This window comes from Pithys albifrons, chromosome 12 (assembly GCF_047495875.1).
Source record: "Pithys albifrons albifrons isolate INPA30051 chromosome 12, PitAlb_v1, whole genome shotgun sequence".
Classification (NCBI taxonomy): Eukaryota; Metazoa; Chordata; class Aves; order Passeriformes; family Thamnophilidae; genus Pithys; species Pithys albifrons.
In genome coordinates this window covers 15,172,830-15,191,140 of record NC_092469.1, presented here as the reverse complement: position 1 = coordinate 15,191,140, position 18,311 = coordinate 15,172,830, and the positions used below count along the sequence as shown (strand labels likewise).

At 47.9% G+C, this 18,311-nt stretch overlaps 2 protein-coding genes across 2 annotated transcripts; one reads left to right on the top strand and one right to left on the bottom strand.

Moving 5' to 3' along the window:
• Positions 1-808: 808 nt before the first annotated feature.
• THAP11 (THAP domain containing 11) lies at positions 809-3,769 on the bottom strand. The gene has a single exon (XM_071567182.1). The coding sequence runs from the start codon at positions 3,627-3,629 to the stop codon at positions 2,850-2,852; it is 780 nt and encodes a 259-aa protein (XP_071423283.1). The 5' UTR covers positions 3,630-3,769; the 3' UTR covers positions 809-2,849.
• On the top strand, positions 3,096-18,070 carry CENPT (centromere protein T). The gene is given in 16 exon segments (XM_071567180.1): positions 3,096-3,714; positions 3,717-3,813; positions 3,816-3,967; positions 4,658-4,793; positions 5,306-5,399; positions 5,572-5,705; positions 6,272-6,305; positions 7,394-7,536; positions 7,992-8,417; positions 9,697-9,894; positions 11,626-11,802; positions 12,542-12,742; positions 14,729-14,819; positions 15,367-15,531; positions 16,306-16,410; positions 17,651-18,070. Coding segments are annotated over 16 exon segments (2,364 nt in total). The 5' UTR covers positions 3,096-3,627; the 3' UTR covers positions 17,775-18,070.
• Positions 18,071-18,311: the final 241 nt, after the last annotated feature.

The window sequence follows — 18,311 nt, the reverse complement described above, 5'->3', positions numbered from 1 at the left end:
GCTTAGCACTGTGACCACTTCCCTGGGGAGCCTGTTCCAGTGCCCCACCACGCTCTGAGTGAGAACCCTTTTCCTAATATCCAACCTAAACCTCCCCTGGAACAGCTCCAGCCATTCCCTTGAGTCTTGTCACTGGTCACAGAGAGCAGAGATTGGAGCTGCCCCTCCACTGCTGCTTCAGCCCACAATGAGCTCTGCCCTCTGTCTCCTCTTCTCCAGGCTTAATAAGCCAAGCTCAGCGGCTCCTCAGGTGGCTTCTGCTCTAGACCCTTCACCATCTTCGTGTCCCTCCTTTGAACTCTAATACTGTAGTGCCCAAATCTGCCCTCAGGATTGAAGGTGAGGCTGCACCAGCACAGAGCAGACCAGGACAATCACCTCCCCATCTTGCAGCTTCGTTTAACATTCCCAGTTTAACCACGAAAATGTGATGGTTGAAGCACAGCTGAAATTTTTGGCTGCTCAGAGTCATCCAAGACTTCCCATGGGGCTTCATCCAGCACAACTCTCCTGTCCAATAAGTGGTAGTGGAAGAAGGCATTGCCTTCCATGAACCAGCCTAAAGTAGGGAAGATCTTGCATATACTGCCTTTGACATTGTAATTCCACTTTCCAACGTGCCTAGTTTCAGATTAGTTTAGAGCTATTGGTCCTGGACTGCTCTTCCTCACCCTACATGAGTGTAAAGATATTCCTGCTGTTCCAGCTGTGGAGCTCAAGATGAATAAAAAGATGTTACAAAAGGGAAAACAAGCTACAGCTGCCAACCTTTCAGAAATACATATATACACCCCATGGAGATGGGAAAGGTAAGAAAACAAAATATACTTTATTAAAATTAGGCATGTTAGCACCTCAGTGTAACCTGGAGAAGTCAAACAGTCCAGCAGGCCAAATGGCTAAACATCCTGAAGTGCATCCCAATGGTAGAAAAAGTACCATGACTGTCACAACATGCACATTCTCAACACGTGAGGATGCACAACCAGCCTCGTTTGTAAGGAGGGATGTTCTGCTGCCTGTCTTGATGGGAGCATCTAAATCTGCTGGACCAATCTCATATGTTAAATTTGACGTTGGAGCGGGTATCTGCTTGTCCTACAAAAAAAATCCAAACAAACAAACCAAAACAACAAGCCAAACCAACCAAACAAAAAACCTGCTGCTATTTCATCTTGCAGGAAAATCAGTATAGCATGGAGCTGGAGAGCTAAGTATCAGATTGGAGAGAATAAATTAAAATGAAATAATGGGAAGTACTTAGTACATGGACAGACATGTAGTATCCTTACAGTCAACCATCCAACTTGGCACACACATTAACAGAAAAATGACCCATGCATCACATAGCAGGCTGTGATAACCTGGAGCTGAACAGGCTCCAGGATCAACAGAGGAACCTCTGGCTACCAAACCCCATGGTGCTCTCTTGTTCGGTCCTACACAGTGTGGAAGCTGATGGTGGCAAAGCTACATTAGCCAGTGTTACAAAGATTACATAATTTCAAACTAAAGATACTTTTTACACTTAGAAAATACCTCTACAAAATTTCCCAAAAGTGACATCCCAATCTACCAAGTGCAATGCACTCGAGTTCCAGAAGGATCTCACAGGCCCAGGAAACACCCAAGCATTCTTCCCTCGAAGGTGAATACGGGCACGCTGGAGTGAAGTGCCTTTTGTTCTCAGCTGTCATCGATGCAGTGCCACAGGGCTGTGCCAGAGCACCAGATACTTTCCTCCTCCAAAGTGGTGAGGTATCCGTCCCACCAGCTAAGCTGGAAGTACATAACCAACCCAAACTTGTGGCTTTGCCACCCTCACTCCACCCTCTTTCTAGCCAACGTTGATTTGGTTTCCTGTTGCACAAAGTGAGGGGACTGATGCTGGCTAGAAATAGAAACTACATAATCATTCCACATAGATTTGTCACAATACTCTTAAATCTTGGTTTAGAACACACAAGCAGGCTTCAGCATGGTCTTGCCTAATGTACAGATTATTAGTCATGCCAACTAGTTCAGGATTAGACAGCAAAGGTTTACAACCACTGCAGGTAAACTCGCTTCACTTCGATTTCATGCCAGTTCTCTGAACGAAAGCTGAGGATCAAAATTCCGATGTGTTACAAAGCCTCTGTTTCATTAGGAGTCGTCTCAAGCCAATGAGATAAACTACAGCTGTCAAATGCCACCGGGTTCTTTGCACCAGACTGTAATCCTCACTAGTGCTGAGAGCATCAAGACATCTGTAACGATAAGTACGCGCTGTGGAGGAAGCAGGAACTACATGGTACAAGAGCACTCTAACCTGGGGGTTCTGTCACTCTACAAACAGCAGTCTTTTTATGGCATCAGTAATTTACTGAAGGAACACACCACCCTTAGAGGGTTTCTAAAGCTTTCCTTGTGCCTCTGCTGAGCAAGGCTGTTCGTGGCATTGCTGATCATTCCTATGACGGGTACGGTGTCCAGGCAGCTGGACACGCCTTCTCCAGGGTAGTGTTGCTGTTACCTCACTCGACACAGGGTGAGTTTGTTTGCTGAAAATTGATACACTTAGTGAGGACTCGGGTCCCATCCACGCTACGAGCAGCGCGTTCTGACACTGCCGGCACAGAGCGGGTTAGATGGGCCCGGTGTGAGGTGTCACCGCGGGTAATGTCGGGGTGATGGCGGGGCTGTGCACCAGGCTGATCCAGTCCAGATAGGGCAATCCTATGGCGAGGGCTTGCCCGGCTGGGGGGTGCTGTGGAGCGGGCAGGAGGGACCAGGCAGTGGGAGCTCTGCCCAGCACCTCTCGGGGGGCGGCAGGGGCTCTGCGACAGAGAGCCCCGCGCCGGGAGCCCTCAGAGGCCGTGGCGCTTGCGGGTGCCGGCGCTGGCGGCGTGAAGCAGCCGGTCCTTCTCGCGGATCTCCTCGCGGAGCTGGGCCTCGGCCAGGCGCAGGCGGCGGATGCTGCCCTTCATCTCCTTCATCTTCACCTCCAGCAGCGCGATGATGTCGCGCTGCTCGTTCAGCTTCCTCAGCAGCTCCTCCGACGTGGTGCCCGACGACAGCGAGTACGAGTGGTCGGGGGGGCCGCCCTCCGCCGGGCTCTCGTCCGCCGTCACCACCACCGTCGTCACCGGCACAGGCACCGGCAGCCGCACGGGGCTGGGCCCGATGGTGGCGGCGGCCCCGAGCTCCACCTGCACCGTCAGGTCGATGGGCTTCACCTCCTCGGCCGCGCCCCCTGCAGGGGCCTCAGCGGCGGCCGCGGGGCCCAGCGAGGCGGCGGCGGCGGCAGGACCGGGAGCGGCGGGGGCGGCGACCGGAGCGGGAGCGGCGGCGGGGCGGGAGCGCCGGGCCCGCTGATGAGCCTTTCGCTCGTTGACGCCGCGCAGCGGGAAGATGGTGGGGACCCGCACCAGGTAGGACTTGCGGCCGCCCTGGAAGTGCTCGCTGCAGACGCGGTGGCCCGTGGTGGGCTGGAAGGTGCTGAAGCAGCCGCTGACGCCCGCCCGGGAGACGTTCTTGAGCCAGAGGCGCCGCAGCTCCTCGTCCTTGGGGAAGGTGTAGAAGTGCAGCGCCTTGTCGCGGTGCGAGTTGTTGTAGCAGCCCGGCACGCAGCAGGTGAAGCCCGGCATGGCCTCGCGGGGCGGGGGGACCCCCGCGGCGCCCGGGGCGAGCGGCCCCGCCGGACTACAGCTCCCACAAGGCCCGCGCGGCCTCCGCCGCCGCCGCCGCCTCCGCCGCACCGGAACTACGCGGCCCACAAAGCACCGCGGCGCCGCCGGAACTACCCGCCCCACACTGCGCCGCGGGCCCCTCCCGGCGCGCGCGTCTCGCGAGAGGCGGCGCGAGGCGCGAGCGGCCGTTACAGTTACCGGTGCCGGGCGCGGCCATGGCCGAGGGGAGCGCGCGGGGCCGGCCCGGGCTCCGGAGCGGCGGGACACGAACGGCACCGGCGGCGGGGAAGACTCAGGTACCGGGGGGGGACACAGGTGCCCCGGGCGGGGGGGGACACGAACGGCACCGGCGGCGGGGAAGACACAGGTACCGGGGGGGGACACAGGTGCCCCGGGCGGGGGGGGACACGAACGGCACCGGCGGCGGGGAAGACACAGGTACTGGGGGGGGACACAGGTACCCGGGGGGGAGAGGAGAGGGCAGGGGAGGGGAGGAAAGGAGGGCTTCTGTCGGGAGCGGCCGCCCCGCGGGGCTCTCCCGGCGCCTCTCGGTGTGAGGGACAAGCGAAATCCCCGGAGCAGGAGCGGGGCCGCTCCCTCGCCCTTCTTCGCCTTTACGCGTGGGAAATGGGCCGAACCCCTGAATGTCGCGCTCGCCGAGCGGCCAGGCCCGTTCCAGCCGCCGCCGCGGGGGGGTCAGGCCGGGGCTGTGCTCTGAGTGCCTTCAGGGTTTCGACTACTGGAGGGTTCCTGTGTTGGAACCCCCCACAGTGACACCCCCAGCTGAGTTGTCTCCCGTCCCCGCGTGAAGTGCCGGCCTTGTAAAAAAGAAAACGTGCATGATTTCTCCTCGGGAATTTGGAAAAATGTTGCCTGTTAGCTGGGTGGGATTGTCATTAGAAGGTGGAAGGTGGATGCTTTTGATGCTAAGATGTTTAATGATGAAAATATTGGTTTTGAATTGCTTGTCTCCGATTTCTGTCCAGACTAGTTCAAATGCAGAAAACAACAGTAATTCTCGAAGAAGAAGAAGAAGCTCCTTGGCGAAGTGGAGATGGAATATGTTGCCAGATCCTGACTATGACACACCACGGGTTGTGCTTAAGAGAGTCATCCACACCCGTAAGTATCTTCTTTTCAGTAGGACTGAGAACAGAAAGACAGTGTTTTGGTGGAGTTGAGAACAGGGCGTGTTCCTTGGTAGCCCATTATCCTTTCCCTGTTGCGTGGAACAGAAATCAGACCACTGTGTGACTGATTTATGTGAGAGAGAAATCACTGCAGCAGCAGCTTAACATGGAATAGAACTGTCTGCAGGGCCTTGCACTGGTGAAATCAGTCTTGAAAATCCTCTTCAAAATCCTGTTCACTTGGTCTTCTTATCTTGGTGACTGAGCATGTGGTGCTGGTGCTGCTTTGGCTGCAGGATCAGGTGTGAGTGACAGAGGATGTGCTGCCACCTGTCGCTGTTGGCTTTGTCACTGACAGCCTTCCCAGGAGCAGAACCCAAACAGTTTTCACCAGGTCAATAAATGTAATTTACAGGCTGTGGTGTAGATGTGGCACTTTCTGCTGCATTTTGGTGTTCTTGCTGGATTGCATTGTGGAAAGGAAATATTTTGGTTTGTTGGCAGATCCCCAAGTTTCACCTCTGGCACTTCAGATATCTAACCATGAAGACCCGATAACAGTTCCATCAGAACTCCCATCTAAGAGGGTTTCCAGCATGTAAGTAATTTTTAATTTTTTTTTTACTTTTATTACATGCCAGGTTTATTACAGGCTGCAGCTCCTGTGGTGGGACTGGGGAGCAGGATTTCTCTATTCATGTTTCACTGATCAGAATTGCATCCTGTCAGGTGGGGTTTTCTGAAGTGCCTGTCCAACTTTGTATTGGTAGGGGGGGATTGGAGCTGCCAAACCTTGCTGCTGAGGACACATCTGTCACTGTGTTCCACATGACTAAGAAGAGAAAGAAACTCAGAATTTCTGAATTTGAGAAAGCAGCAGAGGGACAACTTCCCCAGAAAGAAGGTAAGGCTACAGTCAAAAATTATGTGGGGCAGCACTGCCTTTGCTCTCAATTGATTTTCACCTGCTCAGTTCAGTTGTTGGGAGCTGCTCAACTGGGCAGTTTGTAGGTCTGGAATCCAGGCTGCAACATCTCATGCAAAGAGGATATTGGAGAGGGTAAACCCCGCTCCCCTCCATCAAATTTAAAATAAGCCTTTTTGAGCCAAGGTCCAGGCTGTGCCCTGACTGTACATAAACTTCTTGACTACTTTTGCAGCTCGGTGCTTTTTGAGTTTTTAAGTGTCTCCAAAGGAAGGAATCCCTGTCTTCCTTTCAATTCCAAAAACTTGAAAATACGAGCAGCTGCATACTTTTCATTGCAATTGTATCAAATAAGTTACAAAGCTCTTGTTTGAGAAAAGGCAATCTCGTAGTTTTGTAAAAGATAATGTTTTATATTCTGTTTGCACCAGAGTGTAACTTGTGAGGGTTGTAGCATGACTGGCCCTGGAGGTCCGTTGGGGTGTTCCTGTAGCCTGGTATGTGGAGGGTAATTTCTCAACTAATGTGTCACCAACCTTTTCTAGCTCAGACAACGCTGGAAAGCTCAATTTTGCTTCGGTGAGTTTAACCTAAAATGTTTTCACTTCTGGCTCCTAAATACAGCTGCTTTCATTGGTCACATCTGTAGCTGTGAAGAACAGTACAGACAGCTGGGTTTGTGATAAAGGCCTGTTTTAGCAATAACACAATCCCCCTCTGCTGATGGAATTTGAAGGTGTTGCACCACACACCTGATTTTCAGGAGCTGTGGCTCTGCACTGTATGCCCAGCTTGGCCTTGTATTAGTGGCTCATATTTCCAACAATAAATCAATACACAGTATACCTTAGAATACTGTCCCTGCCTGTAAATTGTCTCATCACACAAGTTGCATCTATGCTGTATTTTCTGGACTTTTAAAGCTTTCTAGCAAGTCAAAGAACTTATTTTCTTGTTTAGCCTGTGTTCTTTGCTAATGACCCTGGCCAAAGTCTGTGTGTTATTTCACTTTTCTCACTGCAGCCCCCACCTGTGGTACCACATAAGGTGCTTATTTGGGCTGCATTCTGTACTTTGTCTTTGTTAAACACTCTGAACTCCATTTTTGATTGGTCTGCCTAGAGAGAGGGTACAGGAGGTAATTGAGCATGGTCAGTCTCCAGGGGTCAAAATGTGTACAGTGAGAAACATCTTTTCCTGTGCTTTATGTGTTGCTGTCTTAGCTCCCATCTCAGAACAGTCATGGTATGTTGGTAGCTGTGCTTTGCTGCGAGTATTGAATACTAAGCAGCTTCTCAAACTTGTTCTGAAGTCCCACCACCCTGTTGTCATGTAGAGTACATCTTTACTCTCAAACATTTGCTTTCCTTTCTTTCTGTTCTTTAATTTTTTTAAATTTCTGACCCTTTTGTCAGCTGTAATGTTGCACTGTCTCAGGGAGGCTGTAAAACAGTCTGTTTTCTGACCTCTGTGATACACATCCTGATGTTGGGTGATATTATGAATTAAATCATGTTTAAAGACTGACATTAATCTTCAAGGTTCCTTTGTTGAACTCCTGGCTTTGTCAAATGTCTCACTCACTGTTAGTGCCATCATGTCTGTAGTCTGAGGGTAAAAGGGGAGTGTGTGATTTTGACAGATTATCTTTTCCCTCCTCTTTACAGATCTCTGCGTATGTCTGTTGGTTCCTTGATGGCCCCAGACACTGTTGAAAAGAGGGGTTTGCTCCGGAGGCCGAAAACCCACAAAGCTATTGACATGGAGGCTTTTGAGGGTGGAGTGGAACAGAATATGCTGAAGAGCAAAGGTTTCTTTTCTGTCATTACTTCTCTTTTGGGAGGCAGGGTGGCTTTTAGAAGCAGTTACTGAAGCGTGGCCTATACTTTACAGTTCTAAGGTTACTAACACATTCACAATAAAATAGTGTGATTTGGGAACCAAGATTAGAATGAGGCTCTGCCTCTGTAATTCCTTTGATTCTATGCTCTAAATTATGTGCTTTGCCCAGTTTGGTGATTTAAATCACGGGAATCATTTGGCACCGTCTTCATCTGTGGGTACTGTGGTTCTACAGATTTGGTTGGGAAAGTCTGGGGCACTGAAATGGGGTCATGCAGTTTCAGTGTTTGATCTGTTGAGGATGAATAAGAACTGGTTGAATGACTTGAATTTTGAATTATGCAAGTTTTTGTAATAAAGTGTGTCCCTATGACCTTGAACAGTTTTTCACATAAAACTTGTTCTAAAACTTTATCTAAACAGCACAGAACTGTCTTGTGGACTCGCAGTCCGCGTCTGGGATTCGAACAACCATAATGACCAGTGATGTGGAAATCGTGCTGAACAACACAGAGCTCTTTGTTCAGCCTCAGCTCCATGAACAGAGCCAAAATAAACTTTCTACTCCTGATCTCCAACTGTTGGGTTCAAAATCTTCAGCACAGAGGAGCAAGATTTCTGATGCAGCTGAAGAGAGAGCAAGGCCAGAGGTATCTGGTGTGGGCACAACCGAAGGGAGGACCCAGAGACACTCTAACAACTCAAGTCTTGATTGTGAGCTCGCTGACAGAATGACTCGTGTATCTCCAGAAACACCTGCAAACCAGCAAGAAGATCAGCGAGATCATTCCCAGCAGAGTAACCCAATGAAACAGGTTTCTGTTCATGAAGAGGAGGAGGTGGTTGGCAGTGAGTACTATGGGTTAGGACTTGGACTTAACAGGTATTATCGGAAGTCACAGAGTGGTTAAAGTAGGAAAGGACCTTGAGTTTATCTTCTTCAAGCCCTGTGCTCAGGCAGGGCCACAGAGAGCAGATTGCCCAGGACCATCTCCAGTTAGCTTTTACAAGTCTCCAGGGATGGAGACTGCAAACTTTGGGCAACCTGTTCCAGTGCTCAGTCATCCTCACAGTGAAAAAGTGTTCCCTTGTGTTCAGGTGAAGCCCCCCGTGTTCCAGTCTGTGTCAGTTGCCTCTTCTCCTGGCACTGGGCACCATTCAAAAGAGCCTGGCTGTCTGCCTTACACCTGAGTTCAGACACTTGTGTATATTGGTAAGGTCTGTCCTGAGCCTTCTCTAAGCTGAACAATCCCAGCTCTCTCAGCCTTTCCTTCTAGGAGAGATATTCCTTAGCTATCCTGTTGGCCCTTTCCTGGACTCTCCACCATATCCATCTCTCATACTGGGGGGACCAGAAGTGGACACTGAATTGATCACAAAAAATAATTTAGATATTATTAGAAAATGTAGATAGATGTGGAAGAAATCTCAAGAAGTTACTAGTCTAGGCCTTTACAGTCACTTGTCACAGCTAACCTCTTCATTGCCTTCTGGGCCTTAAAAATCCCTTGGATAGAGGCAGTCACCTCCCTGCTCACTCTGTGCCAATGCTTTGTGAGTCCTGTTGCTTCCCTGGTGTCTGGTACCTCTCTAGCATTTATTTCCCTGGAAATACCTTGTCCTGACTGTGTAAATGGGAACATGTTTTTCTCATATTGCTTGGACCAGGCAAAAGTTGTTTTGAAAGGACAAGGGAAGGGATCAACAAAAATGGTTTAGTTGCTCTGAGGAGTCCAGTGGCAGGCCTTTTTAGGACAAAGGCAGAGAAAAGTATGGAGAATGTGGAATAGGGAACTGGATCAAATAAGAGGAAGATGAGGGGGAGTGAGCATATCTTAAAGTTGCCAGAGTTACTAAGGCATTAATGTCAGACATTAATGGTGACCTAGTTCTGTTTTACCAAAGGACGCTGCTCTCAGTGTTGGTCCTCAGTGTGAACTGAAAAATAGTTGCAAGGATGTTTCCAACTGGTTCCTAAGATACAGTGTAAACTCTGCTTCAAGTTAGAGAGTTCTTTTAAAGTTTTTTCTTGTGTATCTTTCTCTTCCTGCTTGGTTGGTTTTTTTTACTTATCAGGAAAACTAAAGTTTAAAAGAGCTACTGGGGACACATTTATGCTCTGTTCTAGCTGTTTGTAGGTGGAACTCCTCTCTGTCATACAGAAGTTCAAGTAAATATTTGGGATCCCTAGTCACTCTAAATCGTTCCAGCATGTCTTTGAGAGAAGTTGTATCCCATATAATTGAAGACCTAGAAATAAGTGATACAGAAGAAGAGATGATTAATGCAGTGAATGGAGTGGAACCGGAAAAGCTTAACAGAGAGGGTAAGAAGTGCTTTCAGTGTTGCAAGGGAATGGAGTATAATCTGAGTTTTTCAGGTGATGTGCAGAGTAAAATGAGACTTCTTTGTGGAGTAGATGCTGGAGATAATTCAAGTCATATCAGAGACAGCATTTTTAGACCAGCTTTCTAAAAGTGGGCTGTGACTTGCTCATGTGCTTTCTTGCTGGTCCTTGTTTTGTTCACTGTGACTGCAAGTGGAGTAAAGGGTCCTGTGTTTTGGCAGGTCTGTAGTACATGGGAAGATGTAGAGCTCCCTCTTGGCAAGGAATACATCTGGCTAATTGCTCTTGGTTCATATACATTTTAGTGCTTTACTGTATTTATTTAAGCCATTTTGGCCATTATTTTTCTCCAGTAATAACCATCATCTTCTGCCCTTAAGCCAAGGGCTTGAAGGCTGCTCTCCCTTAAGCAATAAAGGTTGTCACAGTAGGCTGGGCCTTAATACCTCCTGTTCCTGTAAGACAGCAAGTCATGAAAGTTTCCATTTTTGGTTTTCTCTTTGCCTTGTTAAAAATGGTGCCCAGGTGCTGGGGCTGGCAGGCATTATCCAATCAATGCTTAAAGCTTGGGTAGGTGTGGACACAGGTTCCTGTATTCTGTTGAATTTCATTTTCATAGGAGGTATTGCTACTAGCAACAAGTTCAGAAATCTGTAAAAATTATGCTTCAATCTGTCAATAGCATCTGGTACTCCACTGTTACCCCAGCAGTGATCCAGTAGGGAGAGTCACTGCTGCCTGTCTGCCCTAGGAGGCTTAGTGTCATGTTGAGCTTTTATCTTCTGACAAAGCTAGTTAATATTTCACTTCACTCCAGGCCCTGCATTGGTGTGGTCAGTGCAATATTTTGATTAGTGAGATTGGTAGAACTGATTTTTTTCTCCACCTTTCCAAATTTCCTTGTCCTCTTCACTTGGGCTTGGAGCTTCCAAGGCCTTGACATGCTTGTACTTTTGAGTGTGAAAACTCCCAGTCAGTGAAAAGTGTGGTAAAAATCCACTTTTGCAGCCTCTGGTTCTGGACTCAGCCAAGATTTCTAAACCCTTCAGCAAGTGACAATACTATGGGAGTGCCCAGATTTCTCCAAGTAATTACCTGTGTGAGTTTGTGCTGGAATTGAGCTACATAACAGACATGTGGACTATAGATTTAGTATATAGGAAAAAGAAATAATTACTTTTTGGTACTTCAGTAGCTGAAGGTTTTAGACATGCAAGTCATGTGTCTATTTCTCCTCATCCTGCCTGCCACAGGCTTGTCTGGGATGGTTAAAACCACTGCTAGGCATTCTTCTCTTTTTTAATGGAACATATCTCTTATAAAGCTGTTTATTTATGAAAAATTGAGGAAATGAGGAGGAGAATCTGAGCACAAACTTCAGGTATTGTTAGACTTAAAGGAAAAGAAATTGTTCTTTCACACAATCACCAAAAGTGAGAGTGACTGTAGAGATGGCAAATCTGGAGGAGCTCTGCTACATGTAAGTAAAATTTCATTGGGATCTGATGTGCTCCCTAATTAGGTCACTGTAAAGCAAATGCAGGAAAGGTTGGGAATTTCTCAGCTGTAAAGGAAACTGCATCTGCCTCCCTTATTTTTACAGCTTATGGCTGAGTTTACATGTCACAGATAAATTTCAGTGGTTGTTAAGCTGTGGTTGATTGGGGATTTTTTTGTAGATAAGATGTATGATAGAATTCCCTATTTTAGCTGCAGAACGTGGTGAAAGTGCTGGATATTCTGAACACTTGGAGAAGAACCTGGCTGAAAAAGCAGAATTGCAGATAAATGCAGCACAGGACACCAGAGGCAAAACAGAAGAGGCTCCTTCAGCAGGAGAGGCACTGGCAGAAGGCAGCGTGGGACCCCACGGCTCTCCCGGGGCTGGTGAGGAGCCTCTAGTGCTGATGGTCATCCCTAAAGCCAGAGACCCCTCAGGCTGCATGACTGTCATCACTGCTGAGAGACAGACTTGACTTTGCATTCTGTCTGGGCTAAATACTGGGAAAATGACAAACTAATTTAGTCATTTTAAGCTGGAAGACTGCATTTTTCTGAAAGGGAAACCAAAATTGCACTGGCAGTAGTGTCACGGAATATGTAATTGCAGAAGGCATCTTTAATTTAGATTTCACTAGTTAAGTTCCAGAATCAGGCAAAGATTGATAAAAATTTGAAGACCACCTGAGTGTGTTGACAAAATGGAATCTCCCAAGTTACTTTTCCTACATTGCTGGGTCTTCTGTAGCCAACATTAGTGCAGTGAAGGTTTTGGTAGGACCTTTTGAGGTAAAAGTGCTTATTAAGGAACATTAATTTAAAATGAGCTCAGATAAAAATTTCTCTCAAATCTCATGTGTTTCACAGTACCAAGGATTCTTTTTCTGTGTCACCTCTGCACACTGAGATGCAGCAGAGGGAAAAGTCAAGGACTCATCACTGCTTTAGCTTATCTGGCTTCATGTAGCTCCCCTAATGGGAGTTAGGGAATGTAATTGCAGATGGGAATGTAATAGATGGCAGTGTTGTCAGGAATTGAAAGTTGGGTTTCATTCTTAGGAGTGCTTTGATATTTTGTCTATGGTACTTTTTTCAGTGCTGTATTTTTCCTTTTTTTGAAATCTAGAACTTGAGATTGACAGAGATGTTGGAGCTAAAAGTCTGGACAGGCATTCTGATCCTCTTTCCTCACCTGAAAAATCTGGAATTAATCTATTAGAAGAAGCTGATGAAGAAGATGTACTGGAGGACCAGGCTATCATGCTAGAGTTGGATGATCCAGAGGAAGAGCCTGTTGAGGATGAAACTGAACACTCTGTGGGTCAAGGTAAGAAACTTGCAGCAGTAACAGAGGCAGTTGGAGAAGTTTTTCCCTGTTATCTCTCCCTAGGCTGAGCAACAACAGAGGCTGATAATGTTGTTAACTGTTGAGCCCATCAGAGTCCAGGGGAAGCTGTTGTCTGCTTTTCTAGGGCCAGGTCTGGCTCATCAAGTGCTTTAGGGACCAGGATCATCTTGTACTTTTTGAGGTGAAGGTAATGAAATAGCACAAAACAGATGAAACTGAGCACAGAGGTGGGTTTATTCAGTGACACAGGGATATCCTCCATTCTGTTCTTCCTTCCTGACTTCTAATTTCATGCCAACTTTATAATGTCTTCAACCATTGAACTGTTGTTTCCACGGCCATTTATGTGACTTCAAACTTGAAACTTAATTTAGAACCCTGTGATTTTGTACATGTAGTTACATGTTTCCTTTCCAGGTAACAAAAAGTAGGCTCTCTTTTCAGAAAGCTGAGAGGAAGTGTCAGTTTCTAAGCAGTTTTTCAGACACTGCATCAGTCTGCCCCAGGAGTGCTGCTGCCTTTTGGAAGAACAAGTATGTCAGACTGAGTTCTCTTTGATCAAGGCCATGTTTGAGAATACCCAGAGTATGTTTTAGTGATATCTTTTGGGACTGGTCTTGAAGTCTTTTGAAGTACAATACCCCCTGAAATAAAAACTGAACTAAGGACATCCTAAAATCCCATTGCTAAAATTTCAGGCATATTCAGCTGTAATGAGAATATCAATGTCTGTGTGCATTTGTGCAGTGTGCACGAAGACAGAAGTTGAACTGACACCCTTTTGCCACAAGAAAAGCTGTAGGTGTTCTTAGGGTGTCTACAGTTGTGTGTCAATATGCTTATCTTGTACACAGCTGTATGAAGACATGGGAAGATCTGGCTGCAAATCTCTGCTGATAAGGTGGAACAGTAAGAGTAGAACCTCACAGGTCTCACTGGATAAGGATGGGAAGAAAAGAGGAAGAATTACGTGTCTGTCATAAATCTTGCCTCAGAAATCTCAGTATAACTAGTCCCTTTCCCTGCATCCTGCTCCCTGTCTCTGCAGTGCACAGAAATGTTTATTCAGGAGAAGCTGATGCAGGGAACCATAGTAGTTCACCCAGCCCTGCTTTCTCCAGAAGATTTATGACCCTTTCAGCTGGTCAGTTTAACTCTCAATAGCACCTGAAGCTTCTGGTAGTTGGGCTTGGCTTCTGTAACAGGACAGGTGTCTGAGCATTTAAGGGCTGTTTGGAAGCCGACACCATTACAGGCAGGCTGGACTGTTGGGGTGCACTCAGCTTGCAAGAAAAACGGCCAGGCAAGAGCCCTGTGTGACCACTCCTCTCCTAGACAGGAAGCTGCTCAGTATTTCAGTTCTGTTAACATTGTTTTCTTTCCTGCTCTCACTTGTTAAGTGAAGAATTTCAAGAGTGAAGTTAGACAGTGCAGACTAGACTTGGAGGAAACTGTTATGAGTAGTTCCCAGCAGAGAAGAGGTGAGATGCTGATAACACGAGCCTTGGCTGGAGGCAGTTCTGAAATCTCTGAACAGGGAAGATGCTTCTGGACTGGCCCTTGTAATGTGATTTTGTTGCTCATCTTGTCTCTGTGTTCAGGAAACTGCCACTGGTTTAGCAGGATGACAGAGGGAGTTACAGACTGAATTTCTCTCTGGTTAAAAAGGCTGCAGCTTCTTGTCAGCCAAGTCAGCGCAGTCATCAGGCCCTGCAGCTTGGCCCCGAGTGTGTCCCTACACCTGCCCAGAAGCTGGGCCAGCGTGGGCGCCTGGGGGGCCACCAGCCTGTGTGGCAGGAGGTGGGGGGAGTGGCATTGCAGCAACAGCAGCTGTGCCAGAGCACAGGCAGTGACACCGGACCGGCTGTGTGGGCAGCTGGCTGGGTTTGTGTCTGCTGCAGCAGCACTGGCTGCTGCAGGAGCTCTGAAAAGAGAGTTCGGTTCCTTAAGTACTTTTTCCCTCAGAGGTTTCCATGAAGACTCCCGAGTTTGTCCGTGCTGCAGCCCCCAACCCACTGCTGTCAACTCCACATCTTGCAAAACGTGCTGCTCCCAAGTAAGTCCAAGCCTGCAGTGCCCTGGCAGAAGTGTCTGGGGGTGTCAGTGTGTGAGGGGGGGAGCAGAGCCTGGCTTTGCCAGCTGCTCTGAGCTCTGGCAGCTGCCACAAGGAGTGATCAGTCCTGGAGGCTGCTGGAGCAGCTGAGTAAGGAGAGAATTATGTGAATCTTCCAGAGCAGATCTGATGCTTTCAGTATTTCCAACAAACATTCTTGCAATATCTTGTTGTGCTGAGGGAATACTGCAGGGATGCAGTGGAAACTGCAGTCATGTGTTGGAGAGAACTCCAGTTTGCTGACAGTCTGTTACTCAAACGTGCAGTCTCTCTGTATCGCTTCTCTCAAGGTCATGATGCCACATGAAGTGTTCACAACATGTCCCGTGTGGGCATGAGGGTTTTGAAGAATTGGGAGGGAGAAAGAATGAAGAGCAATAGGTAGTTCTTACCCCTTCCAGTTCAGCATAAGGTTTGATCAAACTCTGCCTGCTGTTCTCTGCCTCCTCTGGCCTTGTTCACTTAGTGAATTTTCAATTTCCCCTCAAAGGTCTCCCCTGCAGCTGCTGCAGCCTAAGCCAGTTCCAAAGAGATCAAGAACATACCAGAGCAAACCATGTGAGCCTCAAGTAGCAAAGAGTTTGATAAAGGAGATTTTTAGTCATTTTGTAAAAATGCCAGTGACCAGAGATGCATTCGCAATTGTTGAAAAATGGTAAGTAGCAACAAACTGCTCTTTCCACTCCTTAGTAGGTTTTTTTATGTTTTTCTTCTTTCTGTTCTCACCTGAAGTAATAAGCTTGTTGGGAGTGCTGCTGACAAGCTGACAGCCTCCCTTTTCCGCTGGAAAGAGTCACGGGCAGTCTGGTGAAAACAAGGGCAGAAATGTGCTGAGTGCTCTGGGTTGCTGTGTGAGTATCTGTGAGCAGCGGGGCCTTGCAGGAGCATCTGAGTTTTGTCACAACAGGTTGTACCAGTCACGGTCTTGTCATCATCATTCTCCATGAGCAGGATGGCTCTGGGCAGTGATCATTGTGCTGGGCACAGTAAAGGTGTCCTGGCTCTGCAGTGTTCCATTGGAATCCAGGTTTCTCAGCTTTTTGGGTCCACAGACCGTATTATCTTCATGTGTAAAATCTGTGGATTGTTTGAACAGTGTCACCATAAAAGCCAATAGTCTGCCCATCAGTGCTGATTTCTCTCTGACTGGTGTCAACCCCTGTTCCTGCATTTGTGGGAAGTGTGGGAGAGGTTCTGGTTGTCAGATGTGCAGCTGTTTGACAGCTGTCTTGGCTGTGAAGTTCCAGGGGGTCTGGGCTGAGAAGCCAAACTTTGTTCTTGGGGTGGGAAATTTCCTCCTCAGTTTTCCCTGGCAGGCTGTGACCTGCACAAGGAGCTCTAGTGCAACTTGCCCTGCAGAAGTGGGTGAGTAGCTGGTGCTCACACAATCCACAGCCTGAGTTGATATCCCTACTCATTCCTCCTTCAGCTCTCAGAGATACTTCAAGCAGCTAAGCAATGATCTGGAAGCTTACACCAACCATGCAGGGAGGAAGACAGTGGAGATGGCTGACCTAGAACTGCTCATGAGAAGGTAAAAGGAAAGTTCTTAATAACCTGCAGTAGTTTTGGTGGTGCCTTGATAGCCTGGTAACACCTGGTTGTTGCCAGGGTGGGCAGCAGCAATAAGTATTGGCACAGTAGGTGTTGTCTCCTGGGATTTACTCTGTGATGCCACTTGTGCTTCGCTGTTGCTTGGACTTCTGGGCTCGCTCGGCTGCCCCATCTCCTGCCTAAATTGACTTTGTCCTGTCCAAAATACGAGGGAATTGTTCTTAGCTTTGGAGCCCTCTGTAAGAGTCTGTGAGGCCTAAAACAACCTATCGCTCTTCATTAAAGTCATTACTCCAGGTTGTTACTCATGATCTGCACTGGAAGAGTTTCAAATGTGATTATAAAGTCACCTGAGGGATTGTGCAGGGCACAGCTGATGACATGGGCTCTTTGGGGGCCTCTGTAGGTAGAGCTGGTACTGCTGCTAAAAAAGAATAATCTCTTGCTGTCCTGTTCCAGAGATTTCATTTTCCCACCTGACAGGTGTGTGCTGAAGTGGGTATGAACAGGTTGAGAGGCACAATGGGTTGATTGGCCAGGTTTGAGGATTCTGTGCTCTTGTTATTTCACCTTTTTCTAAATGTCTTTATGCCTTTCTGCTGCCTCCTCAAGGTATCAGGAATTGTTGTTGGTTCATGCATAAGAACACTATTTTTGTTCCTTTCACAAGCAAAGTGTGTATAAATGATGCACTTTTTTCTTTCTACAAAACTGGGAGATGCTGATTTTTTCATGCCAGTCAACTAAATGGTGTACTGGAAAACTACCTGGCCTACACAGTTGGCAAATGCCAACCACCTCTGAACTGTGACTAAAGAAATCTGCTGAGTACTGAGCTATTTCTTTCAGTTACATCATTCTGTGTGTGTTTTCAAATGGTAAAATTTATCCTGCCGTAGGTGGCTTGTGAGTTTAAAAAGCAACGAGCCTCTGCTTTGGTACAGATCAATATAGATGTACATCCCCGTGATGAACAGGGGGAAGCTCTGTGGGAAGTTGTCTGCAGGAGCCCTCTGGGTGTGCTTCCCTGTGTAGGCAGCCCCGGCATCTGTGCCAGGAAACCGCCTGCAGAGGGCTGGGCCTTTTCTGTCACGAGCAGCCACAGCGTTTCAGCTGCTCAATGCAAGAACATCTCTGCAAGAAAACTTTACTCTGATACTGGGGGAAAAGACTTCACTAACAACTCTGTGTCTTCTCTGCTCTTCTCTTCTTGGATGAAGACAAGGGCTGGTGACAGACAAGATGCCGCTGCATGTGCTGATAGAGCGTTACCTCCCTCTGGAGTACCGGAAGCTCCTGATTCCCCTTGCTGTGAGTGGAAATAAAGTGACCCCCCCGAAGTGAAGGTGCAGCAATGGTTCCTGCAGGTGGGAAGATGACCTGCTCCCAGGGGCTGGCTGTGGTTTGTTCCATGTCACAGCTCCACGTGATCATGTTCCACGCAGAACCAGTTGGGCATTGACTGCCCAACGTTCTCCTGAGTGGAGGCAGGTTGTGCTGTGGCCTTTGCACCACCCTGGTGGTCTCACCAGCCCTTTTTACATGTAATTTGTCTTTCCGTAATTTTTTGTTACCTTGGAATACTTGTACAGCTCTGATAAATAAAATGTATGTATTCTGCATGATGCAAACACTGCTTATGCCAGTGAACTGAGAGGCTCCTGCATTGGGGTGTTCAGAATGTTCCTAGGAAGTGTTTAGCTGTGTTGATGCTCATCATGCCAACCAGGTGCTTGTGCTGGACACACCTGTGTGGTTTGTCTTGCTCAGCTCCCAGTGGGAGCCGTGGGGCTACTTTGTGTTCCACTGGTGGACCTCTACAGGTGGTGGCTGCACAGGGAGCTGGTCTGTGCTGGGCTCCCTTGTGCTCCTCATGCAGGG